The 26,920-nt window shown below is 43.1% G+C and overlaps 2 protein-coding genes across 2 annotated transcripts in view; one reads left to right on the forward strand and one right to left on the reverse strand.

Moving 5' to 3' along the window:
- Positions 1–13,142: 13,142 nt before the first annotated feature.
- On the reverse strand, positions 13,143–21,746 carry LOC139394455 (prostaglandin reductase 3-like). The gene is made up of 2 exons (XM_071142526.1): positions 21,155–21,746; positions 13,143–17,056 (listed from the first exon to the last, which is right to left on the reverse strand). The coding sequence occupies exons 1-2, from the start codon at positions 21,436–21,438 to the stop codon at positions 16,129–16,131; spliced, it is 1,212 nt and encodes a 403-aa protein (XP_070998627.1). The 5' UTR covers positions 21,439–21,746; the 3' UTR covers positions 13,143–16,128.
- Positions 21,747–22,320: 574 nt separating this feature from the next.
- LOC139394466 (teashirt homolog 1-like) overlaps positions 22,321–26,920 on the forward strand; it is a 42,192-nt gene continuing 37,592 nt past the window's right edge. The window contains exons 1-2 of the mRNA XM_071142536.1: positions 22,321–22,605; positions 22,759–23,338. Coding sequence (XP_070998637.1) covers positions 23,299–23,338 — 40 coding nt within the window. The 5' untranslated portion in view covers positions 22,321–22,605; positions 22,759–23,298. The remainder of the gene's footprint in view (positions 22,606–22,758; positions 23,339–26,920) is intronic.

The raw sequence follows: 26,920 nt of genomic DNA on the forward strand, positions 1-26,920 counted from the left end.
AAGACAACCTTTGCTTCATCAAGAATGTTCTGGAGCAGGTGCCATGCTGATAGACTCTCGCAGGCTGTTTTTCTCCTTCAGTCAAGAGAAACTGGCACACACATGCACGCACAGCACACACACACGTAGGTGCAAAAACAAGAGACTAGATTTGACCGCGCTATCTGTGCTCAATGAAGGTGGATAAGACAACCGTCAACAACGATAATTTAATCCCCACCAACGCCCACCTAAAGAAAAGAAAGAGCGAAATGCAGGCACTACATTGTGGGTCTACTACTGGGCCGGCTCCTTTTCCCCACCTCTGCTTTTTAAAGGCAATCCTGGGCATCTTTACAAAAGCCCTCTTCCCTCCATCTCTGCCCTCCTCCCTACTCCTCAATGTCTTTCTCTACCCATGACACCCACCTCTCATTAATTCAGACCTGTCACGTTGTAACACTCGTACACACACACACACACACACACACACTCTGTCCCTTGTATCTCAGCAGAGGGTGACAGCTCTGTGCTGACTGACAGGCCCTGTGTCTGTGGTACAGGAGATCCTTCACTGCCAACACTTTTGTAAAGTGCCCCTCAACTGTCACTTCCAGAACACACACACACACAGAGAGAGAGAGAGGGGGAGAGAGAGAGAGAGAGAGAGAGAGAGAGAGAGGTCATCTATTCACATGTCTGCCGCTCAAATCGTAAATAGATTTCTCTCAATAATGTCTTCCCTCATCCATTATTGATTTGAAGAATTATTGTATGTAAAAAACAAAAGGCCTCTTAGTTTGGGTGTAGGATTTGTAGGCACTGTCCTACCACCTTACCAGTCCTATTTAGAGACCTGGAGTAGTGCCAGAGTGTTGTTAGCACAGGATGGTGGTGTGTTGTACGTTATGCCACTGGCCATTATGACAATATGTGGTTGTCTTGATTATCTACTGTAGAGTGATGCTGTCCCTGAGGGGTTCCTCACCGTCCGACACCCCTTCAATGAGTGACTCTGGGTTGAGTTCAGATCAACTCATCAGTCTGGTTTGGATCACGGAATATCGTAGGTTGTTTCACGATATATAATGTGTCAATATATCACAGTATAAATATTATATCATGATATATCGATTTATTTTTACGGGCATGTGAAACTGGTCCCATTGGCTCCTGCTCCCTTTTCAATAAGATACTCAAAGGCATAAAATACAAAACAAAATGTATACTTGCTATTCGTAGTGACACACCTGCAAGATAGGGTTTCTTACCATTGGTTGTCTGGTAGAGTTATCCTGTGTAATCAAGCTCTCACAGCACAGAGCAGCGACAAAGCCAACATCAGTCCCCCGACATCAAACTCTGTTTTTACACTTTGACCACAACAGATCACTTGAAAGGAAAATAATTGGTCAAAAAGAAAGTTTTGCCTTTGTTCTCTGTCTTTTTCCCCCTGAATCTGCATAAGTCCACGCCATACGTCAGTATGAATAATACATACATATCTTACACAGCCACAGGAGGGGAGATTAGATGGCGCTCCCATAAATAAGCTTCAAAGCCTTGCTGTATGCGTTTTGTTACACCTCGCGATAAAGGCCCCCTTTTCTTTAATCACAAACTTAGCCTCGCTGGTGGGCCCTTTGTTGGCGATGGCGGCGGAGCGTGCTGGAACGGCAGGCCGGTTCGCGACGTACATATAGCGTTTACCTAATTAACACAAGGCGCACACTGGGAGTCAAATGAAAGCCACCGTAGGGGAGTCACAGCTCAGATCAAGAACAAAGCCTGCTTCCTTTCCGAGGCGTCAAAAAATATATGTTTTTTTGAAAACAAAGCAGATATAACATAAAATAAGTTAACAACCACCCGGGCTGACTAGGCCCTTGGTTTGGATGGAAACACCTGGGGTTTATCGGTGGACACAGGATAAAGTGACACTGGTCTCTCTTGGTGGGGCCCCCATATCTCTCGCTTTCTATTTCTCTCTGTCTTTCTCTGTCTCTCTATGTCTCTCTGTCTGTTTGTCTCTCCCTCTCTGTACCCCACTGTCTCTCTGTCTCTATCTCTCTGTCTCTCTATATGTCTGTCTCTCTATATGTCTGTCTCTCTCTTCCTTTCTCCCTCTCTCTCGCTCTCTGTCGTTGAGGTGTTAGGCAGCAGATTCATTGTCTTGTGTTAATTGAACACGGAGGACATGTTGTTAAATTAGCACAATATTTGAGGCCCGCTGTTTGTTGGGTTACTTATCATGTCCCCAGCTGGGAGGGATTTTTCCAATTCCTTATCTAAGACAGAAATTAATAATGGAAATTATATCTCCAGTGAATTCCGATATCTCCAAAAGGTTTTTGGAAAATAGGGTCTGGCTGGAATATAATGATTATAATATCAAGTAAAATACTATTCTAAAGCCTTGTTCGAATCTGTTATTTTTCCTGCAGTCTGAACAGCCAAAACGCACATGGAATCGGATATTTCAAACCACATTTTATAGCACCTTAGTAGGGGGATTGAAATCAGATATGCGACTTGTGTCTGAATGGTCAAATCTGATTTATTTCTATCTTGTTTCTTGCTAGCTACTCTGCTGACACTTTGACAAGAACAGGTGGTAGCTAAACTAGCTTGTTAATTGTTCACAAACAAATGAGTGAATGTGCTAGAAAGCTGAACAGCTGGCTAGCTAGTTGACTGCTGTGGCTAGCTAGTTGACTGCTGTGGCTAGCTAGTTGACTGCTGCGGCTAGCTAGTTGACTGCTGCGGCTAGCTAGTTGACTGCTGCGACTAGCTAGTTGACTGCTGTGGCTAGCACAGCTTGTTGACTGCTGTGGCTAGCTAGTTGACTGCTGCGGCTAGCTAGTTGACTGCTGTGGCTAGCTAGTTGACTGCTGTGGCTAGCTAGTTGACTGCTGCGGCTAGCTAGTTGACTGCTGCGACTAGCTAGTTGACTGCTGTGGCTAGCACAGCTAATTGACTGCTGTGGCTAGCTAGTTGACTGCTGTGGCTAGCTAGTTGACTGCTGCGGCTAGCTAGTTGACTGCTGTGGCTAGCTAGTTGACTGCTGTGGCTAGCTAGTTCACTGCTGCGGCTAGCTAGTTGACTGCTGTGGCTAGCTAGTGGACTGCTGTGGCTAGCTAGTTGACTGCTGTGGCTAGCTAGTTGACTGCTGTGGACTGCTGTGGCTAGCTAGTTGACTGCTGTGGCTAGCTAGTGGACTGCTGTGGCTAGCTAGTGGACTGCTGTGGCTAGCTAGTGGACTGCTGTGGCTAGCTAGTGGACTGCTGTGGCTAGCTAGTTGACTGCTGTGGCTAGCCGAAAATAACTTGTTTTGACATTTGGATCATCTTATCCTTTGAGGCTTTAAAAGTGTTCTTACACTAGGATTTTGAACATTTAAAGCAACTGGGGAATGTCCATGGCAGGTTGTGTTATCACCTTAGCTTGCTACATAACTTCTGAGGGACAGTAGGCACTAGCACCACCACCAATCAGCCAACACACACTGCCATTACTAACAGCTAGCGTAGCCATGTCAGCTACAAACACACAAATCTGATGTGGTCACTTGTAACTTGCTGTTTGGACAGTCAGTATTCCAATACATTTGGAATACGGATTTGAAAAACATGACTGATTTGAGCATTAAGGCCTGCGGTGTGAACAAGGCTTACATATAATGAGCCAAGCCCTGCATAGTGGAGTCACATGCTTCGTTCCCACTGTGTAGCCCCTAGTCTCTGATAGGATTGTAAACACTGGATTTCATCACACATCAGCAGGTGAACACTTGCAAGGTCTTATTGGTTCCACAGCAAGCAGTGGAGAGACAGTGTCAGTGAGGGAGATTAATTACACAAGGTGAGTATTGCATCAGAGGCCAATTATCACCTGAGGAGAGGTGGGCTGCTACCAATTTCCACACACTTAGAATCATCCACTCGTGAGCTCTGCAGCTTACAGTGCACAATAAAAAGATGTGGAATAGTATTAGTATTGCTACCCAAAAAGGTGGAGGCAGTGCCTCTGGAAATGCTGTAACAAACTCTATCCATCAACAACAACACAGAGGAAAGAGAGCTCCAGTCCAGTTAGGGGCTAACCAAACACACAACGTACAGCACTCTCAAATATACTAGGATCAGAGCGAGAGAGAGAGAGAGGGGGTTTGTTGATTTCTCTGAACCAAGATTCCCCTCTGCTACGGCAACTGACCTCCCCTGACTCTGATGATCCCGGTTGCCATGGCGACTGGCAAAACAAGCGTGGCACTCCTGATTTTTTTTTGGGGGGGGGGTTCGAGGGGTAGAAACGAACGTCACCTTGAGCTCCCGTATTGGCAAGAAATCAATAGACTTTTCCCCACATCGCATCGGTCCAGTAGGCTGTAACATATCAATCCATACGTGCACACACATTTCAGCGTAATCCCCTTCTCTGTGCTGAGAGCGAGAAAACGGCATAAAAAATAAAAGGAGCCCAGACTTTTTGAACTCCTCTTTTTAAACCAATCTTTGTTTTTGATACTCCGAGCTGAACACAGAGTGTGTGCCTGCCGTTCTGGAATGGAGTATTTGTGTTCATTTTGTTTTAAATTCATTTTCTCAATTCTCAGACAAGCCTTTAGCAGTGAGGGGAAGACTGAAGGAACAACGCTCTGTTCAGCCCAGGGGCCTCCAGAAGCCAAAGGGGTCCCCACTTTGATGGAGGCCTCAGCATCATTAAAGTAGAGACAAGCAATGGGTCAGAAACAGCTACACTCACTGCATTCACAGAGACGGACGGACGGATGAGCGGGGGGGGGCGGGTACCATTTTGTAAGCTTTCTCCAATGTCTCATCAAAGACATGCCAAAAAACCAGTGTTAAAATGAAGAGTAAGAGAGAAACAGACTGGAATATATAGCTGTGGGTTAACAGAAAGCATAAATTAATTATGTAACCCATTGCAGTTCGCTTCGAAAGTTCACTGTTCATGAAAAAAATGATGTCAGCTAGCGCTTCCTTTATGGGCATAATAAAAATTATACTGTTGTACTTAAGATTTATAATAGAGTGACTATGAACATTTAGGGAGACTGGCATATGTTCATATCAGGGAGAAGAGCAGACTGTCCAAACAGCTGTGTGAAAGACCACCTCTGATCTAAACTACCTTTGGTCCTCAAAGGTCAAGCCATATTTTTATAATAGCAGCCCAATGGCTAACTCCAAATCTGGCCATGAAGAAAGGGGAAGATGAGAGATGGAGAAGATCAAGTTTATAATACGGTATTGCACACTAATATTTTCACGGGCTGCACCTCCGTCACTCGGGCCGCGTTGTTGCCATTGTTATCAGCGTTCCACAGACGCTGCAGAGTATTGATGTCAGACTGATGGTTAAATGCTCAGTCTTTCTGAGCGGGAGCTAATGACTGTTCCGTCAACATTGCACCATAGTGGCCTGGAAATACAATGACATTGCTAAACTAGAAAAATAATGAGTAGAAAACCAATTTGCCGTCGGGATGATGTCGTCAAGTTACTTTAGAAAGACGGCAATGTTGCCCTGAGTTGGTCAGAAATAGCTAGCAATGCTAACGTTACCTAGCTAAAATGTTGGTGGTCTCCCCTCAATCTTATCTAGCGAACTAAAGTTCTATTGCATCACAATGATGATGAAAGCTTGTCCTACTAATGATTTGCCTTCTTTTGAAATGTCATCGTGTTTACAAGCCACAGTAATGCACTTTAATCTTCATCAGCACCTATTGTGACGGCATTGGTTAGAATGCTCAGATGGGCAAAACACTATTGTTGACGAAGCGTGCAACCCATGAATAGGGTAGAATATGTGACTTACATTTCCAAAGGAAATAGGTGCATTTGTGTGTGTGTGCGTGTGTAAGACTGTGTGTGTGTGTTTAATTGTGCATGTGTGTGTGCTCATGCATCCTGCGTGTGTTTTCTGCATGTGTGTATGTGCTTGCATGTGTGTTTGAGTACGTGTGTGTGTGTGCCGCCAGTGTGTGTGGGTGGGCAGTTCTGTGTGTTCGTGTGCGTGTGTGTCTTGAGTGCTCCTGTTGTCAGTAGTGATTTCTGAAGGGTTGTCTGTGTTCCTCGGCCATGATGAGACCGTCTCTCTCTGACATGATCTGTTCTGTTAAGGTCAAGCCCTACAGAATGTCAGAGATGATGACACGCACTCACAGCCTTTATCTAATCCTTCCATTTTCCTTTTTCCTTCTCTGTCTCCCTCCCTCCCCTCAGTCACTCACATAAACCACATAAACACACACATCCCCTCCCCCCCTCCCCAAGTGTCATGGGTCTTGTGTCTGTGTGTGTGTCTGTCTGTCTGTATTTCTGTCTTGTCTGTCGCTGTGTGAATAACCTAATCATCCTCATTCAGGGTACCATTTTGTAAGGAATTTTCCTATTTGTTAAAAAATTGATATTTTAATTTGATGATAATATGTCCTTAAAGAGAGAGTTCCCCGAAATTACAAAATTACATATATATGACAGCAATCCAAGCATTGGTTTAGTTTCAGTGGCACTTTCCTAGCAGTTTCCAAATGCTAACATTTTAGGATTTATGGCAGAAATCACATACAAATCCTGGTACCGATATTAGCATTGTAAGCGCATCATGTTCAAATCATCTATATATGAATCTTTTGAGCTTCACAATCAATTTGAGATACTTTTGGATTATTTGAACATGATGCATGAAAAATGCTACAGTAGTATCGGTACCAGGACTTGAATGGGATTTGTGCCACAAATGTTAGCATTTGGAAACCAGTGCCAAAGCATGGATTACTGTCATACCTTGTCCATAGACTGCTTACAGGTTAAAGAAACCAATGTGTTATATTGCCATTTGGGTCAACTATCCTTTTAAGAGAGTGGGATAGACGTTTTGGAGGGAACTACTATAGTTTAAATCATAGTCAATTCAATTTAGATGAATTCAGATTCATTGTGATCACTATCTTTGTCAATGAATGAATTGACAAAGAATCAGTGTATTTATGTTTCCTTTTCACCTTCTCACAAACGGCATAGGGGATGTTTGAACGAGAATGTAATTCTGTTATTTCTAAACGGAGTCAAATTTATTAAATTAAGCTGCCATGAGAAATACTGTTGTTTACACTTCAGGAGATTATCTGGATTTAATTTCCAGTTTATTTTTATTTTTCTAATTGACAAAAAGCATGTGTGTTTTTAACTAAGCCTTTTATTATGCGCACAGTCGAACATGTCATCAGTTAATCTTCGTTTTTTCCCCCCACCTACGTTTCCCTTTTTTTCCCCCCTCACTGTCTCCATAGTCAACACTTATTGAATTAATAATTCTCGACAGATCAAACAACAAAACCTTTTCAATCAAGCCTTCCGGGTGACGGCGAGGTCTCGTCGACATTTGTTGATGTCTTGTTATGCACATTTCAGTCGGAACTCAGAGAAACTTGTCAAACAACATATCCAACACACTTCATGAAATAAACCCTCTGTTTGGAATATTTTACATGGTTTCTTTTGCTAATAAAGCTAAACAAGGCTTGCCTTAGGATGCTAGAAGTCTTCCCTCGTATCTATTCAAGCTGTCATTCTTCTCTCACCTCTGTGAATTGGGCACGGTATAGCGGGAAAATAACAAAGAAGATGGAGATGGAGAGATAGTAAGGAACGGAGGGAAATGGAGGATAATATAAAGAAGAGCAGCACTTGACGGTAACTGGTTGAGATTAACGCCTTAGGGGTACAGCAGTGGCTGTGATTCGGATACGGCGCCCCCAGCTAAACGCTGAAGGCCGCCTTGCCTAGAGGAACCCACGCTCACCCACAGGCAGTCAAAGATTGTTTTCTTTCTTACCAGCGCTTCCCACTTTCCTCTCTCCCCCTTTCCCTCCCTCTCTCTCCTCCCCACAGACACCTGTCATATCCAATGTCAAAACTCCAGAGAAAGGAAAAGACAACGCAAAGAATAAACAAAGGAAACATGCCTTTTTAAGACGGCACCCTGCATACAGATCTGTAATGGATCGGCTCTTGTAGAAGGCCTATATTTTATATCATCAGCTCTAACCCAATGCATACCCAATACATACCCAATACATACTCAATGCATACCCAATACAAACCCACTGCTCCAGTGCATGGCCCAGATTTCTCAATGTAGCCTTTGTCAATGGGGCTCCCGAGTGGCGCAGTGGTCTTAAACACTGTTTCTCAGCGGTTGAGGTGTCTCTACAGACCCTGGTTTGATTCCAGGCTGTATCACAACCGCCGTGATTGGGAGTCCCATACGGCGGCGCACAATTGGCCCAGCGTTGTTAGGGTTTGGCTGGGGTAGGCCGTCATTGTAAATTCAAATTTGTTCTTAACTGACTTGCCTAGTTAAATAAAGGTCAAAATGATTCTATGCACTTCCTTTTTTCTTTTCACTTTCTCTCTGTCTTTCTATCTCTATCTTTTCTCTTTCTCTTTCTCTCTCTCTCTCCTTCTCAGGCCATCACTAACTGATATTGCAGTCATACTTTGTCAGAAGTGAAATATGTGATGTTCTACTCAAACAATTGCAGGTACACAAACAAAAGTAATGATTTAAATGTATTTGCGATTTTTAATAATGAATCTGTTCTCTAGTTGAAGTTGGACCGCTGGTTTTGACGTGATTGGACGCTTGGACGACCCTTGTGTTAGCCCAGGAGGTGGTGTCGTAGCCAATGGGGGGCAGAGGACAGCACAGAGAGTAATGCCTGTTACATGCCATCAGGTTCAAAATAAACATTTCATCCTTTTCCCCCTTGTTTCGCCTGTTGTGTTTTTCTCCATTTTAATTCCTTTTATTTGTTTGTTTGTTTGTCGACCTTGCCATGTCAGGTGACCTTCCTGCATCCACAACCGACAAAAAAGAAAACCCTGACGTTTCTGTTGGTCCTTGAGAAAAAAAAGAGGAAACAAATGCCCTCAGATAAATTTACTCAGAAATAAGTGTGCCTTGAACGCCCGTGCCTGTCCAGGTCCCCGGCCACCATTGCCAAAGAAGTGTCAGCGGTGTCGTGACAACTTCAGCAACTGCAGTGTGAGATGTGACCCCTGGCCGGAGAGGGGGGGGCTTTGTCCCCCCAACCACCCTGGATTCTGACAGATGTCATATACCTCCTCCATAGGCGCCTTCTGTTTCCTGCTCACCTTTCTCCATCCTGCAGCGTTAGGTCTCCTGTCGTTGCCGAGTCAAAGCCTCTCCCAGCACTCGCACACACACACACACACACACACACACACACACACACACACACACACACACACACACACACACACACACACACACACACACACACACACACACACACACACACACACACACACACACACACACACACACACACACACACACACACGTCCCTGCTCAGGTGCTGCAGACACTTAGAGCTACACAAATTAGGGATGGGACGGAAAAAACAATAATGATGAATTAATTTGCCTTGGGTTACAATGACGAGGAAGTCCTTGGGAAGGGGAGGAAAGGCGGGCCTTCGCTGCAGTGCTAGTTCAATTGTTTGCTGTAATAGAGTCCATATTTGCGTCTCTTTTGTCTCACGCTCTGTGTGAATCTCTCTAGAGGCAAGGCTGGCGCGCCATGCTCGCTCAAATCTGTTATTCAAAACCTCAGAGAGATGATTATGCTCTCATAGTATGAATCGAAGGATTCCTTTCTGAGGGAGATTGTCTGGTATTTAAGCATACCTCTGGTTCTACCAAGTGTTTGCTCTGATATTGCTCAACATCCATGACAGTGACACCACTCCTTGACAGTCTTGAAGAACTCCCACCGAATGAGATTCTGTCGTGTTACATTGTGTTACGCTATTGCCTGAGTACGTCAATGGCCCACTACATGAATAGCAGACACGACAAACCGTAACGCCTAATGGGATTAGATTTCCATAAGCATTTTGCTTGGCCGCCCCGTAGGTGATTGTGTATCACTGAGCCAAATACACTGTTGGATGGAACATGCACTCTAAATCTGATCATAGGCGGAGATGTTGTTCACTTCTCACACCAGAACGACACACTGCTGGTGTAAACAGAGGGACTCTGGGAGTAATCCATCAATCAAAGTGACGGCACGGTGGAGTGATGGATATTGTAATCTCCGTGTTATATACAGGTGCAAGGGATGGATGGGTGACGATTAATGGACGAGACTGTTTCCGCCAAACAATAAGCTCACATCTTTGTCCGCACAGCTTGGCTCCGGGTGCGGCGAAGAAGACGAAGAAGAACGACAAGAATAAGAACAAGAACAATAACAAGAAGAAGAAGACAGCTGGCAGCCTATAGAGTCCAATACTTTGTATTGGATGTAGCTGTGCTGTGCATGCTACTTTCTTTAATACCTCATATGAGAAAGTTGAGACAACATGTGAGTCTTGAGGTGATGTAGATGTTAGCACAACGATGTCTTCTCTCTTCTGGGATCTACAACAAGTAGTCATTTCTTGACAACCCTCAGCATCCCTGCCTCACCTCATTTTCACGCAACCTGTTTGTTTCTCACATTCTGTCGTTGCTATCACCTCCATAATTATCCCTTTGTTTTTACTTCACTTCAAACCTCCTTCACCACGATTTACCACAAAACACCACCCTCTTCAGGCAAAGTCTTAAGGTCCAATTTCCAGTAGTTGAATTAAACCAAAAACTTCCAGATCAATTCTGTCCCCCTCCCATTGGTTCCTCATGTGTTTTCAAAGGATCAGGGAGGCAATATCTGAAGAACTTCTGAGCTAGCGTATGATGCTAGCAGCTTTAGCTCCGGCAGTAGCTACCATGCCTGTTGGTCCCAGTTTTTGTCATAAAACCTGGTGGTTGTCCACGTGTCCTTTAAATCAACATCTCTTTCCTTCCTCTCGCCGTGCCTTCACTCCCCGACATACCGTAGCTACAGTTAAACGGTTTCACTTCGCTAATTGGCCGATGTCAACGCTGACACGATGGTAAACAAACTGAAACAAACGCAAGCTCATTAGACTGATCAGAGGAGAGGGAGAAAAAAAGGAAGAGATGTTAAGAGAAAAAAAAACTATTTTCTGCTCTGCTTCTTTTCTAAATGTAGCTAGCCTATCTTGTTCGTTGAGTAGGGGAGAGACAGAACTACTTCTTTACCCTCATCTCGGGGATGGGGACCCGACAGAAGGGGTTCCATTGCATTTTTTGTTATATACAGGCAAGGCAGTACTTATCTTGTGCTTTCCAGTCCACCTCTTCACCATTGACATTGAACATATAGTTATCATCCAGGGGTTTGAGGATTTGTTTTTCATAACACCAAACACTTTAGCATGAAATCTCTCTTCCTCTCTGTCCTTCTCGCTATCTCACGTTTATCTCGCTCTCTCTCTCTTTCTCACTACCTCCCTCCCTGTCGGAGCCTGTCCCATCCTTGGCCATCTGTCATACCATGTTTATGGTCCCTTTTGCTTTTGTGTCCTGACGACCACTGTCACTGGGAGGTTCCCATTACCGATGCGCCCTGATGAACGATGTCGCCCAGATGCCTCGCTGCTGACACCCCGGCGTCCTTGGCTGCAGTGGCGTTTGGCGGGTAAAGAATGGGGACAGGGGGACCTGGTGTTTGGGCTAACTGAGGACCTGTCCGTCATTCGCATGGGGTGGGATGGACTGGGTGTTTCGACCTTTACATCTGCAGTGGAGAGACACCGACCGATGAAACTGGGATGCTGTCGTCAGGCACGGTGTGCTGATAATATCATCCATCCACTGCATGAATACTTACTGCCCTTGACTTTCGCCTGCACACATGACATCCGACTCAATGATCGTAGGCTAGCCTTTCCTGACTGTACAGGTTGCACTGCGTTGTTACGTGGCTCAGGTTCGCTACTTTGTGTAATGCCACCAACATCAGATACATTTGGATACGTTTTGTTTTCTCTACCACTCATATCGTATGACCAATATGTATTTGACTGGTGTGTGGTATTGAAATGCAATCTGAAAGCGTATTTAATACACATAGAGTACGTTTACAGGCACCTGGATGTTTTTCATTCATTGGAATAAAGACATTGATTTGGAACATGTAAAATAACATGCGGGTTGAATCAATACATGAATTTATAAGGAACATTCGGCCTGTACAAAAATAGAACCTCATTCAATCCCTTTCGGCACCATCCCCTCCTCTCTCTCGGCACCAACCCCTCCTCTCTCTCGGCACCAACCCCTCCTCTCTCTTGGCACCATCCTCTCCTCTCTCTCGGCTCTCTTTTTCTCTCCAACTCTGTGAATGTCTTCACTGGGCAGTGGAGCCGCTGATGAGTTCTTAAGCAGATCACACTGATAATTGTATTTCCGTCAGCTGTGCGAAAGCTGTCCGTGGAGGGAGGGTGACTGCCAGCGCACTGAAGAGCTATTTGTGTCGTTGCCGTGTCTCCCTGTTACACCCCCCCCCCCCCACCACTGTAAAACCCCAATCACCAGGGATGTGCTTACTGTCTTCAGCCTCAAATTACTCAATCAGGAAGACACATTTATGGATGACACCTTTATTACAATTAATCGGGGGAACTTGATTAAGAAAGGAATTCCTCCTCCTCAGTGAGACTTGAGTGGCCCGGCTGCATATTTTAATTTATGTCCCACTGAGTCCTTGTGACCCTGACAGACCGACAGATTGCCAGCAGTACTGATACATGCACACCCACACACACTGCTACCCTACACTCTTCGAAAACAAGGTGCTACCTAGAACCTAAAAGGTTTCTTTGGCTGTCCCAATAGGAGAACCCTTTGAAGAACCCTTTTTGGTTCCAGGTAGAACCCTATTGGGCTCCATGTAAAAACCCTTTCCCCAGAAGGTTTTTCTTGGAACCCAAAAGAGTTCTACCTGGAACCAAAAAAGGGTTCCCCTATTTTTTCCTATTTTCTAAAAGTGAACCATAAAAAAAAATGGAGAAATGCAAAATAATGACATTAGTATGGAAAACGCTCGCAAGAGAAACCTTGTGTTCATATTTCTATGCAATACAAAATGAGCAAAAGTAACATATTCTTATATATTTTGTTAAATAAAACCACCAGGTAAAAGTATTGGAAAGTCACCTGTTTGTACCTGAACTTACAGTGTGTGCATTGACTAATTAGTTCAGTGGGGTTTTGTAACAAGGGGAGGAGTGATGGTGATTGAGGGGTCTGAGTGACTCTGTGTGACTCTTAGTGACTGAAAGTGGACCTGAGCCATGACAGAGTTAGCCACTAAGGCACCAGGTTATACCAGACCACACCGAATGATGTCTATGTTAGGTGTTCTAGTATGGGAACAGGGACGGCAGAGTCTAAAGTAACACGGTTGATTGAATACCCAGCTGATCAAATTGATTTTGTGTATTACAACACTGGCATTTCACTATACTGTTGACAGTATTTTCCACGTATTCTTATAATCAACAAATTATATGGTTCAATTATATGGCAAAGCTGTAAAAAGGTCACAGATCCCATTGTGGGCGTGTATGCACAAAGCACAGACCTCTGGCAAACCAAGTATCACATCTATTCATGACATGCACTTTTGGACATTTATTTTAGATTTGAACTTTTCTCACATAAATTGTTGTGGTCGTTTCACGTTTGCCATATTATAAACTTTTCAATTTTATGTTTAGAGTTTCAGGGCTATACCCAGGTTAAAGGTGGATGCAATATACTGGATCTCAAAACCCCTAACGATAGTCTAAGCAATACATTTTTTTTTAACAATAACTAATATTTTCAAGCTACGTTGAGAAACGCGACACTTTTCCAAAACATGTTTGTCACTCCACCAACATTTGTCATGTACCTCAGAAGGTGACTACAACAGGTATGTGTCTATATGATTTGTTAAGAGCCTGCTAACAGCTACAAGCCAATTAAATAAAATGTGTTGTTTTCTCCAGTTTGTCTTGTGCTTTAATTGGACTGTGAATGTGCACTAATCATGGCTGCTACAGGTGGGCCCCGGGGGACCAGAGTGAGGCCTCGGTTGGTAATTGAAGACAGATACACATTGACAGTCCGTACATCTAGCCAGAGTATGCGCGCTACTGTACTCGAGCACGGTAAATTCAAGTGAACATTCATTTGTGTCACCTCTCTCACCTTTCTGTGACTAGCGTGTGAGAGTGTGCTCTTGCATTGGAATGACTGAGTGAACAATCCGTTTTATGAGCGGTAAGTGCATCTGCCTTTAACAATAGCTTTCGGGTTGCTCACCTTCATCCATGCTGTACAGTGACGCTGTTATCAAACACTTACAAGGATGGATCACTTCATTTCTATATTTCACACAGGAGTAGAAATCAAAGAGGACCTCAAATTTTAAAAAAAATACCAAAGATAGTAAGAACCAATCTACAGAAATACACTGCATGCATTACACAGACCACTATTCTATTGGAACACATATGGGTGTGTGAGACACATTGGTGCAGGTTCAAATGGCTTCAGGCTGGTGGGTATGTTTCTGATTTCCTGAGCTGCCTGCCTGGCGAAGGTAGCAGCTTTGCATGCTGGGGTCACACCTGTAACGTGTTTCACACTGAGATCTTTTTTGAGTGGCCACCTGGAGGAGGATATTGCATGTCCACAGTGCATGAACACACAGACGTCCCTCCCAGGTGGAAACAGGTGTTTGTTTTGTGTTCCTAGGCTTGATACATAACGTATTGCCTTAGAAGTGTTTTTTGATGACCTTTTCTCACTTCTAAAAAAATGAATAAAAAAAAGGCCACAGAGTAACACCCACCTTAACTTGTAAATAGTTTTAGAATTAATATGTAAGATAAGGCATTTCTCCATGACAATTGTATCCCACCTGGTAACTCATCTACCCTCACCTCTAATGTGAGGGTAGATAACATGATACTTAGCTTAAAAGGGTTCTATATTTAAATTAGGAAAAAGAAATGACTGTATTGGCTTAAGAGAATCCAAAACATCAAGTGGAACCTTATCCTCACGGTAACAAAAAAAAAAGAAAACCGTAGGCCTACCTCAGAAGGCATTCCACAATACATTCAATATAAGTGGTTTCTGCTTGTTGTGGGAAAAACTAATGGTATTTTCAACCCCAAGTTCTGGTTAGCTGGACTAATTTTTTTATTATGTGCAGCTTGGGGCATGTGAATGGAAAGATGTTTCGGTCAGCCACAAACATGCTATAAAATACCAAGCACACCTGATGCTGCATTCAGTTCTGACAAGTATATATATATAGAGACTTTACTACAACAAAACACATTTCATTTTTTAATCAAGAATGTAAGAATGTATTGTAGATATTTGAATGTTAATTACACATCATACATTGCAAATACTTCTCAAAATGTGCTGTTTTAAAACCTACTGTACATCTACAATACATTGTATTTCTGTTGATTTAAGTTAATGTATTAATTATATGAATGTGTAATCTGTTGTGTATGTGTGAGGGACTAAATGGGTCAATTGCTCTGGGCATGCTTAGGCATATATTCCAAAAGTATGACAGAAGTTTAAACTGGTAACACTAAATGTGATCATTATGCACTATTGTCCTCAGCTACTTTGTTTCCTGTTAAACAGAGGGACAAGTTCAGCTGATACATTGTCTGAAGTGCAGTAATCAAGCATAAGCTGTGGACAGTCAATGCAGCCACTGGTCTAGTTACTGTAAATACAAATTTTAGTTAGCTCTAGTCTTGAGCACAGAGCAATTAAACAAGTGTGTGTGTGTGTGTGTGTGTGTGACAGCATGAGAATGAGGGAGGCATTTTATCTAGAGGGGTACAGTATTATTTTCTTGAGATAACCTTCTGTTACACCAGCAATTTTCACTCCACAAGTATGATCCCCGTTCATTGGGACTTTGGCTTTGCTTTATTCAGTACAATCATCAAAACATAAAGGAACTGTCTCGAACAGAACAACATTTTAGTAATATCAAAAGAGATTCAGGTGAAAAATATATTCAACTCAAGAGTACTGTAGATTGTCACAGTTTGGGAAATTTGCCTTCAACATATGTACTTGCATAGTTAATTTCATTATACATACATATGGTTTGATTTGTTTGAGGATTCCAGTGCATTCACATTAAGGCAAATCACAGTTTGCTCTCCAGTGAGGGTGGAGTCACCTCAACCACCACCTTTCCAACATTTTTCCCAGCGTACATGTAGTCCACAGCCCTAAAGACGGACTCCAGCCCCACAAAACGGCCCTCGGGGGCAATGTCCCCACAGTCCACTTCACACACCAGCTTCCCTTTAGCAAACATCTGCATCATGCTTCCCATTGCCTCCTTGTAGTCAGACAGGAAGTGAGGTAGGAAGAACCCCCTCACGCTGGCTGACTTCTGGAGCAGCTTCACGGGCAGAGTCCCTCCTTTAACAGTTGGGACCCCTGATGCCGTTTGGTACCCTGAGATGAACCCGATCACGATCAGCCTGCCCTTATTGGCCAGATTGTTGACCGCCATGTCAAAGATTCTGCCGCCTATGGACTCGTAGACTACGTCCAAGCCTTGTGGGTACTCTTTGCGCAGCGTGGCGCTCAGGTCCTCGGACGTGTAGTTGATGGGCCTGTCGCAGCCAATGGTCTTTAAGAAGCCAGCCTTCTCATTGGAGGAGCAGGTGCCCACAACATGGCAGCCGGCCTGTTTGGCAAACTGCACGGCAAACTGGCCCGTGCCACCGGCAGCGGCAGTCACCAGCACTGTCTCGCCCTTCACTAGGTCGCCAAGCCGCTTCATGGCGATATAAGCTGTGGCACCGCTTAACAGCAGGGTGAGGAACTCTGGCTTCACCGCGGGTACGGGTATGGTCTTGATCATGGGTATCACCGTGTACTCTGCAAAGGCCCCATCAGCAAAGTAGGCCACGGTGTCGCCAACGGTGTAGCGGGCGCTGGCACTCAGGCCGAGTCCGACCACCTCGCCAATGCCCTCGAACCCGGCGTCAAACGGTGGCTTCACCGAAGGGTCGTAGCGGCCTGCTGAGTAGTTGATGTCCGAGGCATTGATTCCAACAAATCTGCATGGAATGGAACAGAGAACAAAATACAAGTGAATGATTAACAATTGTTACCTAGCATTCAAGTCAATTAATTAAAGTCAATTAATTAAAGATTTTGATAATAACGTGATAATAGTTAGTTATAATAAAATAAAGAGTTGCACTTCAGAATGCCTACAGTAATGTCTGCGAAGGTCAAGATTTCACTTCTATTCCCTAGAAAACCTCTGCGACACCGTTCGGGAAGGAATCATTGGTTTGTTTTGGCAATGATTCCATTTGTCTTGAAAAAACACCCACCCGAAACACATTGCATGATGTCATGAGTCATTGTCTTGAGAGACACACAAGAACAAACTGCACTTTTAAAATCTTGTATATTTCTTTACCTCGACATGAAAAAATAACGGTTTTCATCTCAGTTGATGACATGGAGAAGAAAAAAAATCCTTGTGTGAAACAAATGTATAAATAAATCATTTTCTATCCTCCAGAAGAACCCTTGTTGCGACTCATCATTGTGCATGTCACATTGGCATTTTTAGCACTTAAAATGTATCAGCCCGGTTTAGTTACAAATAAATGGCTCCAATTAAATATAGGAAAACATCTAGTTTGACTATACTTTCCAAATCACTTCTTCCTTGCAGCCTTTCTGAATTTTTTCCATACCAGTAAATATTTGAACCTGAATCTCTCATAATGGACCAACAGAACTGAAACACCATGCATTAAAGAAGAGCCAGTTCAAAAGTTAAAACTAAAGAGAACTGGGATCTCTAGTCAGGATTGAGCCTGATATTCTTAAAAATGCTGGATTTAAAAAATGTGCACATTTGAATGCACAATCATCTCGGCCACTGAAACATATCAATGCATATCTAAATTTAAACTCAACATGTGTCAAATTCGGGTTAATAATGCATTTTCTAAACAAAGCTCGTTTCACCTGTGGTTTGCAGCGGTGTGCATTTTAAATTATAGCCTACGCTATCTAATTCCTAAAGTCCAGCCTAATTCATGGGTAAATCACAGTTCAAAAGGTCAAGGGTCATCAATAGCCTATGGAAATGATCATAGGCAATAGGCTATATGTGCAATTAAATGACCATGGACTACAATAGGCCGTGTTGCGCAACTGTCTTCCCAACCCAGATAATTTAACCAAGCAGACTTTATATAAGGCCTAAATGCGACATCACAGACATACAGTGCCTTGCGAAAGTATTCGGCCCCCTTGAACTTTGCGACCTTTTGCCACATTTCAGGCTTCAAACATAAAGATATAAAACTGTATTTTTTTTGTGAAGAATCAACAACAAGTGGGACACAATCATGAAGTGGAACGACATTTATTGGATATTTCAAACTTTTTTAACAAATCAAAAACTGAAAAATTGGGCGTGCAAAATTATTCAGCCCCTTTACTTTCAGTGCAGCAAACTCTCTCCAGAAGTTCAGTGAGGATCTCTGAATGATCCAATATTGACCTAAATGACTAATGATGATAAATACAATCCACCTGTGTGTAATCAAGTCTCCGTATAAATGCACCTGCACTGTGATAGTCTCAGAGGTCCGTCAAAAGCGCAGAGAGCATCATGAAGAACAAGGAACACACCAGGCAGGTCCGAGATACTGTTGTGAATAAGTTTAAAGCCGGATTTGGATACAAAAAGATTTCCCAAGCTTTAAACATCCCAAGGAGCACTGTGCAAGCGATAATATTGAAATGGAAGGAGTATCAGACCACTGCAAATCTACCAAGACCTGGCCGTCCCTCTAAACTTTCAGCTCATACAAGGAGAAGACTGATCAGAGATGCAGCCAAGAGGCCCATGATCACTCTGGATGAACTGCAGAGATCTACAGCTGAGGTGGGAGACTCTGTCCATAGGACAACAATCAGTCGTATATTGCACAAATCTGGCCTTTATGGAAAAGTGGCAAGAAGAAAGCCATTTCTTAAAGATATCCATAAAAAGTGTTGTTTAAAGTTTGCCACAAGCCACCTGGGAGACACACCAAACATGTGGAAGAAGGTGCTCTGGTCAGATGAAACCAAAATGGAACTTTTTGGCAACAATGCAAAACGTTATGTTTGGCGTAAAAGCAACACAGCTCATCACCACCATACCCACTGTCAAACATGGTGGTGGCAGCATCATGGTTTGGGCCTGCTTTTCTTCAGCAGGGACAGGGAAGATGGTTAAAATTGATGGGAAGATGGATGGAGCCAAATACAGGACCATTCTGGAAGAAAACCTGATGGAGTCTGCAAAAGACCTGAGACTGGGACGGAGATTTGTCTTCCAACAAGACAATGATCCAAAACATAAAGCAAAATCTACAATGGAATGGTTAAAAAATAAACATATCCAGTTGTTAGAATGGCCAAGTCAAAGTCCAGACCTGAATCCAATCGAGAATCTGTGGAAAGAACTGAAAACTGCTGTTCCCAAATGCTCTCCATCCAACCTCACTGAGCTCGAGCTGTTTTGCAAGGAGGAATGGGAAAAAATGTCAGTCTCTCGATGTGCAAAACTGATAGAGACATACCCCAAGCGACTTACAGCTGTAATCGCAGCAAAAGGTGGCACTACAAAGTATTCATTTAAGGGGGCTGAATAATTTTGCACACCCAATTTTTCAGTTTTTGATTTGTTAAAAAAGTTTGAAATATCCAATAAATGTTGTTCCACTTCATGATTGTGTCCCACTTGTTGTTGATTCTTCACAAAAAAATACAGTTTTATATCTTTATGTTTGAAGCCTGAAATGTGGCAAAAGGTCGCAAAGTTCAAGGGGGCCGAATACTTTCGCAAGGCACTGTATCTGCTAATTCCGAGCTCTGCATTGAGACCATAGAATTGGCCTTTCTGATGTAGTTATTAACAAATAAATAATAACCCAGATCAAGAAATATGCCTTGATAACTAGGCCCTTTAACTTGTTTTTTTTTCTTCAGGTGAAGGTGCCTGTGAAGCCTAGTTGTTAGCTAATAGCTAAATGTTGTAATTTTCCAGGCCAACTCATATGATGGGGATTCATTACAGACAACACACAAAGAATTGCTAAAAAAATAAGAAGTATAAGGGCATAGGCCTACATTAAATTATAGAACAATACGTGATGCCATACTTTTCAATCTATTTCAATCTACAATTCAAGGTTTCGGGTGGGGGAGAATAACCTACCACTGCATCAACAGTTCTTTCCTTTTCCCAAGATGAGAGATAGGCTACCCCTCCATGGCAAATTGTATTTATAATTCAAAATTCCACATTTTCAAGTTATAAATGCGATAGATTTTTTAAATTCCCTAAATTACGCATACACAATTAAGCACACAAAACAAATCATGTGAAAAAGGTTTAGGCTACATATGACAATTTCTGTAAATGTTCAAAGCTATTTGATCTTTAGATAATGCTACTATGTCCTTGGTCTCTAAACCATAATGCAAGACCCTCTCTTCATTTCACTGATCAATTGCGCTCTAATAGGCTACACCAGCATTGACCCGCATTTTAATATCTCCTCGACTTAAATTGTAGTAAATAACCGGTTAGATTAAGAAGCCTACATTCCTACTCTGTTACAGTACCCCGAATGTCATAAACATTTGTAAATATCTTGCTTTGAACCGGACAGACACATATTGAGTCTTATGCATTGGTTTTATGCAGCGGAAAATGATGATCCTGCCGCAGCCCCAATGCCATGCAAAGCTGTTTCTCCATCTCCTCATCTATTCGTGAGTCTTTACACCCCCACCCATGACTTTCTGTTTGCAGGTTCGTGACGTAAGGAGACAGGACAGAGCGAGATGCCGAGATGGATTGATAGACAAATGTAGGGGCGGAACTTGGAAATATTCCTCACCTATTTTGCTCGCTCCTGAAATGGTCGCGAGTGGGCTTCTATAATCGATGGGGATGGATAGGCGATTCTAACAGAGGTAAGACACCCTTTCACAACTTGAAAACAATACCAAATAGTTTATCAAAGATATTGGCTCCAAAATGTGCCCCATATTGGAATGGTCTATACATAGGCTATAGGCTACGCATTCGCGGAAAATGGGAACCTATCCAATTTCTAACCAAAACTTACCGATTTCTGACAAGCAAGTCCCCGTCGCCAGGTGTCGGGACTGGAACAGTTTGTAAGGCAACGGCGTCTCTGAAATTCTGGCTGAGCTTCGTTACGACCAGCTTTTTCATGGAGCTCGGTATCGAAGAACCTTTAAAATCCATGAAGTGCGTGGAGTATGACAAATCTACAATGAAGCGGCGCGATATAAAATTAACTCTGGAAAGTGCATCGGTTCCTCTGCACACCCCGCCGATTATCGAAAACACCCTCTTACCGTTTCTCAACAAGAAAGAGGTGGACATTGCACCAGGGAGGGACTATGTGACAAAGTTCACGGGCACTGGCTGTGCGTTGATATCAATATGTTTATCGTTAGCCTATGCTAGGCTTTCTTCACGTAGCAGGGTAGGCCACGCCGATGCAATGCGATTAAAACAATATTAGCCGCGCGGTTTTTTTTGTTGTCGCAGAAGATCGACACGCAATAACGTGCTTTTGCAAAGTTTGCTTTGATGATCACTAGGCTATAGCACGGCGCAACCTTGTAGCGGCAGCCAAACTCCTACTGTAGCGGCGTGTCTCCTTTTGAGTCCCTCCCCTTCCGGGACATGACACACTTCCTCGTAAGGTGAAACATATCAATCGTAGTCTCAAACATATCCTCAACGATTGTACACAAAAAGCCAAAGAGTTGCCAACACATCCAGTGCCGACCACCACCATTCATGTATTAACAAGCACCGTTAGTAGGCTATTACCTGCAGAAATATAGTTTCTCCCCAAGCATGCGTAAATGTTGGCGCTCTCGCACTAGGAAACTTCAGCCCGAATGTTTCCAACAAATACGTCCAAAACATTGCCATGTTGGGTTTGACATAGGATCGCACATGTCAGGCAAAATAAAGTTAGTGTGAGTTTGTCACATGAGGATGATGATGACTCATGATTAGCCTAGTTATAGTAATATAGCCTAACCTAGGAATAGCTTTGTAGTAATTGACTAATTGCCATAATAACATTATGCAGGAAGTTTATGGACCAATATTTCAAAGCAACAATTTGATATTTAGCCTACTGATGCAAGCTTTCCTTTGTCAGTCATTTCAATTTGAAGCGGAGGAAAAAACAAGACAATTAAAAAGATTGACAGGTGGGCTCTACTGTCAGGGTGACGCTTGTAGCGCGAGGGGAGGAGTGAAATGAAGCAGGAAAAGCCACTCGATGCGTCTGTCTATCAGTTGAGACTGTCTGAAACGCGTCGAGATTCCCTGCGTTTCATTTTTTTTCTCCGGAGGAGCAGACGAGACCTCGGTTCACTCCCCTGGAGTTTACAGAAGGAACATTCTCTCCGGCAAGGGTGGATGCCTGCATCTTGTTTGTTTCTCTTTAGTCGCAGGCTCCCCACCACATCAACCACCTGCATATTCCTTGATCGGCGGCTGATAATAGTCATGTTAACGACTAGAAATGTAAGTAGAAGCCCTACCACCCCGACTCAAGCTAGAGGGGGGAGAAAAGCGTCCGCTGACGGCGAGGCTTTGGTCGGAATAGGTGGCGTGGTGACGGACTGACATTAACCATCTAATGCCTGTCTATTTTCTCTCAATTCTGTTTTGTTTCAGATCTGAGCTTGAAGAAGCGCAGCCTTCCCACGGAAATACATTGTGTTCGCTCACACTGGACGTATTCGTTTACCATCAGAGTTTATTTATTTTGGAGTGAAGACGATACAAAGTAGCCCCAACACCGCCATATAACCCCATATGGCAGCAGGGGAGTGACTGAAACTTGGCTTCGATGTCTGCCTCTTTTTTTTCTGACACACAGAGATGAGGGAAGATGTTATTTGATAGACATGTTATGAGCTGGCGAAATTCGTGCGTCGTTTTTATATCACAGAAACCCATTTTTCCCCGTTTGTCCTTTATCTCCTGTCACTTGTTTCTATTCCTAGGCCTTGAGGACATATTTAGTTACATTGTGGCCGTTTCAGGTTGTCTGGCATAAGCCCACAATTACAAAAGAAACAAACCATTCTAATAGAAAAAAAACTGTTTACGGTTATTTCCCGAAAAAAAAAAGCGACGGGATGGTTTTTCTCCACTGACAGACTTATTGTTTTGATCCCTGCATGAAAAGTACCGTGGACCGTGACGGTCACTATGCCGAGGAGAAAGCAGCAAGAGCCCAGGCGATCAGCAGGTAAGCACCAGCGCACACAGAAGTTCATTTTCACCGTCTCTTACTAAATGGAGATACAATATCGGACTTTTTTTTCTTCTCATTTTAATTCACTAAATGTTTTATTTTTTCAATTTTCCATTTCTCGTGTTATACATACGCAATAGCCTAAAAATAAGTTTGACTTTCAACACATCTTCGTTTGTTGACCATTATTGTTTTCTATTTTGCCATATGATTTCTGTCAACGATAGGCCTGATGTGTTATTAACTTGCCAGAAAAGTCGACTACTTGGGGAGCTAGATAAACGAAACGTTAGAGATAGAGTTTCCATTTGGGGTTCATTGCAGTGTTAAAGAGCGAGTAATAATGAATAATTGACTTCGGAAGAGAGGGAGAAAAACTGTCCAGAGCCGGTTTTGTTTCTTTTCGGTTTTATTTGAGGATTGCCGTCATTGATTTGATGCGTGATTGATCGCCTGTCATGTGGCAGCCTTTGATCTATTCATCCCTGATAAACATCAATATATCTCTCCATGGAGACACGCATGCTCCTTACCGGATTTAGCCACTCAAAGGACAACCGTAACCCTGTTGTCTAAAAAAATAAAAAAGACAAAAAAAGTATTTAAAAGGAGGGGAATCCTTCTTTCTTTAATATTTTCTAGAGAAAATACTAGAGGGAAGAATGAGGAAGAATGAAAGAGGGAGGAGGTAGAAGTGTTTTGAGGATCACAGAAAGGGCTAAATCCTAATTAATTCGGGCACCTGAACCATCCTACCACCAGTAGCCCCCTAGGTCTGCGTTAAAGACCCAGAGATTTGCACTTCTTATCCAAATACACACATTCTCCTCTCATCCTACAGAGCACTTTACCAATGCAGCCCATGTCTACCATCCACAGGACCGTAGTGTTTATTATCTGACAACCACTGATAAACCACATGTGGAGGTCTAGTGGTTTGGATTTTTGACTCTCTTCTCTTTTTCAAGCCGACTTTAAAACAAATGTAAATGAGTGACAGGGATTTCTACCTCTGTGCTAATGAGGCGCAGCCTTTGAAGTTAGGCATTAACAAGTGGAGTGAACAAAAGACAGTCATGGAATTTTAAAGAGATTCTGAAATATGAGGTGTAAAGCGGACCGAACAGGAGGGCCCGGGCAGCGAAGACTTTGAACTCGGGCAGGTTTATCATTTTAAATAGGCGCCAAGTGATGGGGAGTCAGTGTGGATTGACTGTGAAAAGTATTCAACTAGTACTTCTCTCTACAGCTCATACGCTTCTGACGCACAGTGTTGAATAGCCCCGTCTTATGCTTTATACTCACTGTTTGAGTCGCATCTGATTCGTCTCTTGTGTTGTATCACATCAACAAACAAAACTAAAAAAGCTGGGTATCAGGCTATAGGATGGTTCCGAGCAGATCTTACATGAAAACATGCCATCACCTTGACCCCTCCACATGGTCCTATCGATCCGCTTGACTGTCATTGACCGGCTTATACATCATGGCCTTTAATGGTCAATCACAACTTGGCAGACGGGAGTGTTACCATTCTGTCATGATCGTGACAGTTTGTTGGAAGTAACAGCACCCTCCAATCCTCCCCTTTAACACAAATACAGACACACACTCAGCTAAAGCATGATGGTCCAGTGTTTCAATGCTAGCTAGTAGCTGCTGAACCATGCCTGGTACTCTGAAGCCTACGAGGAAATAGAGAGGGAGAGTCGAGGGGGAAATCGCCATGGTAATGCCATGGTAATAGAGGTTTAGAGAATGAGTACTCGAGCGACCATCGGGAAAAGAGGTTGTTGTGAGTTATATTTTCACTGAGAAGGTAAACCAGGTTCAAACAAAACAAATGTGGAACCCCAGGGGTACAGGACTGGAGCTTTAGAGGAGAATGGAACGGAGCACCACAAGGAGACATGTCTGGACAAATTTTATACACACAATATATAGTATTGGGCACCCTTATTTTTCACTCGTTTTAGGGAGGTAGAATAGAGCGACATTTGATATAGGGCCTTTTTACTTTCTGTGTGTGTGCGTGTTGTTTGTGTGTGTGTGAACGTTTTAACGGTTATGATGGGGCCATAACCATACAAAAGGCCTTTCCCATATATACAGTATACGTAGTGTCGTGGGAAAGCCATGATATCTACTCCTCTTCTTTCAGATATCCTGTCATTTACGGTTAAGACGAGCTACGGTTCATCTCCTGCAGTGTATTTAAGGCAGTTGGTAAGAGTGTGTGTGTGTGTTACACATCACTGTGTGTTGCTTCATTTCAGGCCTCATTTTGTCCTTGAATATCAGTTTCAGTCGAGGGTGATGAGGACAGGAGCGATGTAAAAACCAAAAAAAGAGAAGAGCGACGTTGTCTTTCATTAAATTGGGGTCTGTGTGTCTCAGCCAGTCAGAGCTAGTAGTCTGGGGAGAAAAAAACATCTCTTTCCCAGGGATAGAGGCTTCTTCATTATCCGAGAGAAAAGGTAAGGTTGCTTCTCTGGGCTTCATTAGAGAAAGCCCCTAATTATCTGTAAACCTGATGGATTTGTGACGGGCCCTGACGATTAATGCTGACAAATTCAGTAAGGTGTCAAGTCCGCGGCTGCCTTGATGTAATCAAGTTGATATTATACAGTCCCCGTAGCCCCTAGTGCAGTGTCAACTCAATTTGCTCGTGCAGGTGACAAATGGACTTTGCTACCTGACTAATCATGTCGGAGGAGACGATGCCTCTTAATGACCTCCCTAATCCTCCGCCTTTAACGACATAATAAAAGGCCAGACACACCGAACCACGATCAGCTGCGTCGTAACACTCCTGCATGTGCAATGTTTATGTTTCCCTTTTATATATTATAATAACCGCAATTGTCTTTCTTAATCGTTACTGTGCGTAAGAAGACAATTGTACACCTCAAACTAGCTTTGAGGTTTTGTAAATGTTTTTAATGCGGGAGTTGTAGCTGCTTTTTCCAGAACATTTTTTTTTGGGGGGGGACGGGCCTATTTCTTTTTCTCACAACATTCTGGTCAGTGTAATATGAAATAATAATAATCTGATAATATGTTTATGCAACATAATTCTTGCATACAAAGTATAGCTTTTATTTGCTAGGTGTTTTCATTTGATGGTACATTTTGTAAACGTTTTGAAGCAGCGCATTGAGGGAGACACACACACACACACACACACACACCTTTTCACATCTTCACGTCTTAACCACGTATATCCCTAGTCTCAATGTGTGGAAAATGTATCTCTCCCTCTCTTGTGTTTTAGGGGGCATTCTAGAAACCTGGTATAAAAACATCTCCCAGTGTATTTCTAGTGAGTTAAGAAGCCCAGTGCCCTGGGATTAATGGTTTAGCATGCCCGGGGTAGCTAAGATTACACAGCGACCTTTGTGCTCTAACTAGACGATGCTGTTACATGATATTCTGCGCTCGAAAGAATCAGCAATGCTGAGATTTATGTGGCCCACTCTTAGATCAACGGCCGGATCTTCCACAAGGTGTATTTCCCCCCCCCCCCCCCCCATTTTATTTCCCTGTAGTCGTCTGCCTAAAATATCTTGGAGTAAT

Source organism: Oncorhynchus clarkii, chromosome 3 (genome assembly GCF_045791955.1).
Source record: "Oncorhynchus clarkii lewisi isolate Uvic-CL-2024 chromosome 3, UVic_Ocla_1.0, whole genome shotgun sequence".
NCBI classification, from domain to species: domain Eukaryota; kingdom Metazoa; phylum Chordata; class Actinopteri; order Salmoniformes; family Salmonidae; genus Oncorhynchus; species Oncorhynchus clarkii.

Coding starts and splice junctions, on each gene's coding strand:
- LOC139394455 (XM_071142526.1), bottom strand. CDS start 21,438: ATGTCCACCTCTTTCTTGTTGAGAAACGGTAAGAGGGTGTTTTCGATA. Junction 17,057..21,154: donor GACTTGCTTGTCAGAAATCG/GTAAGTTTTGGT, acceptor CATTCCATGCAG/ATTTGTTGGAATCAATGCCT.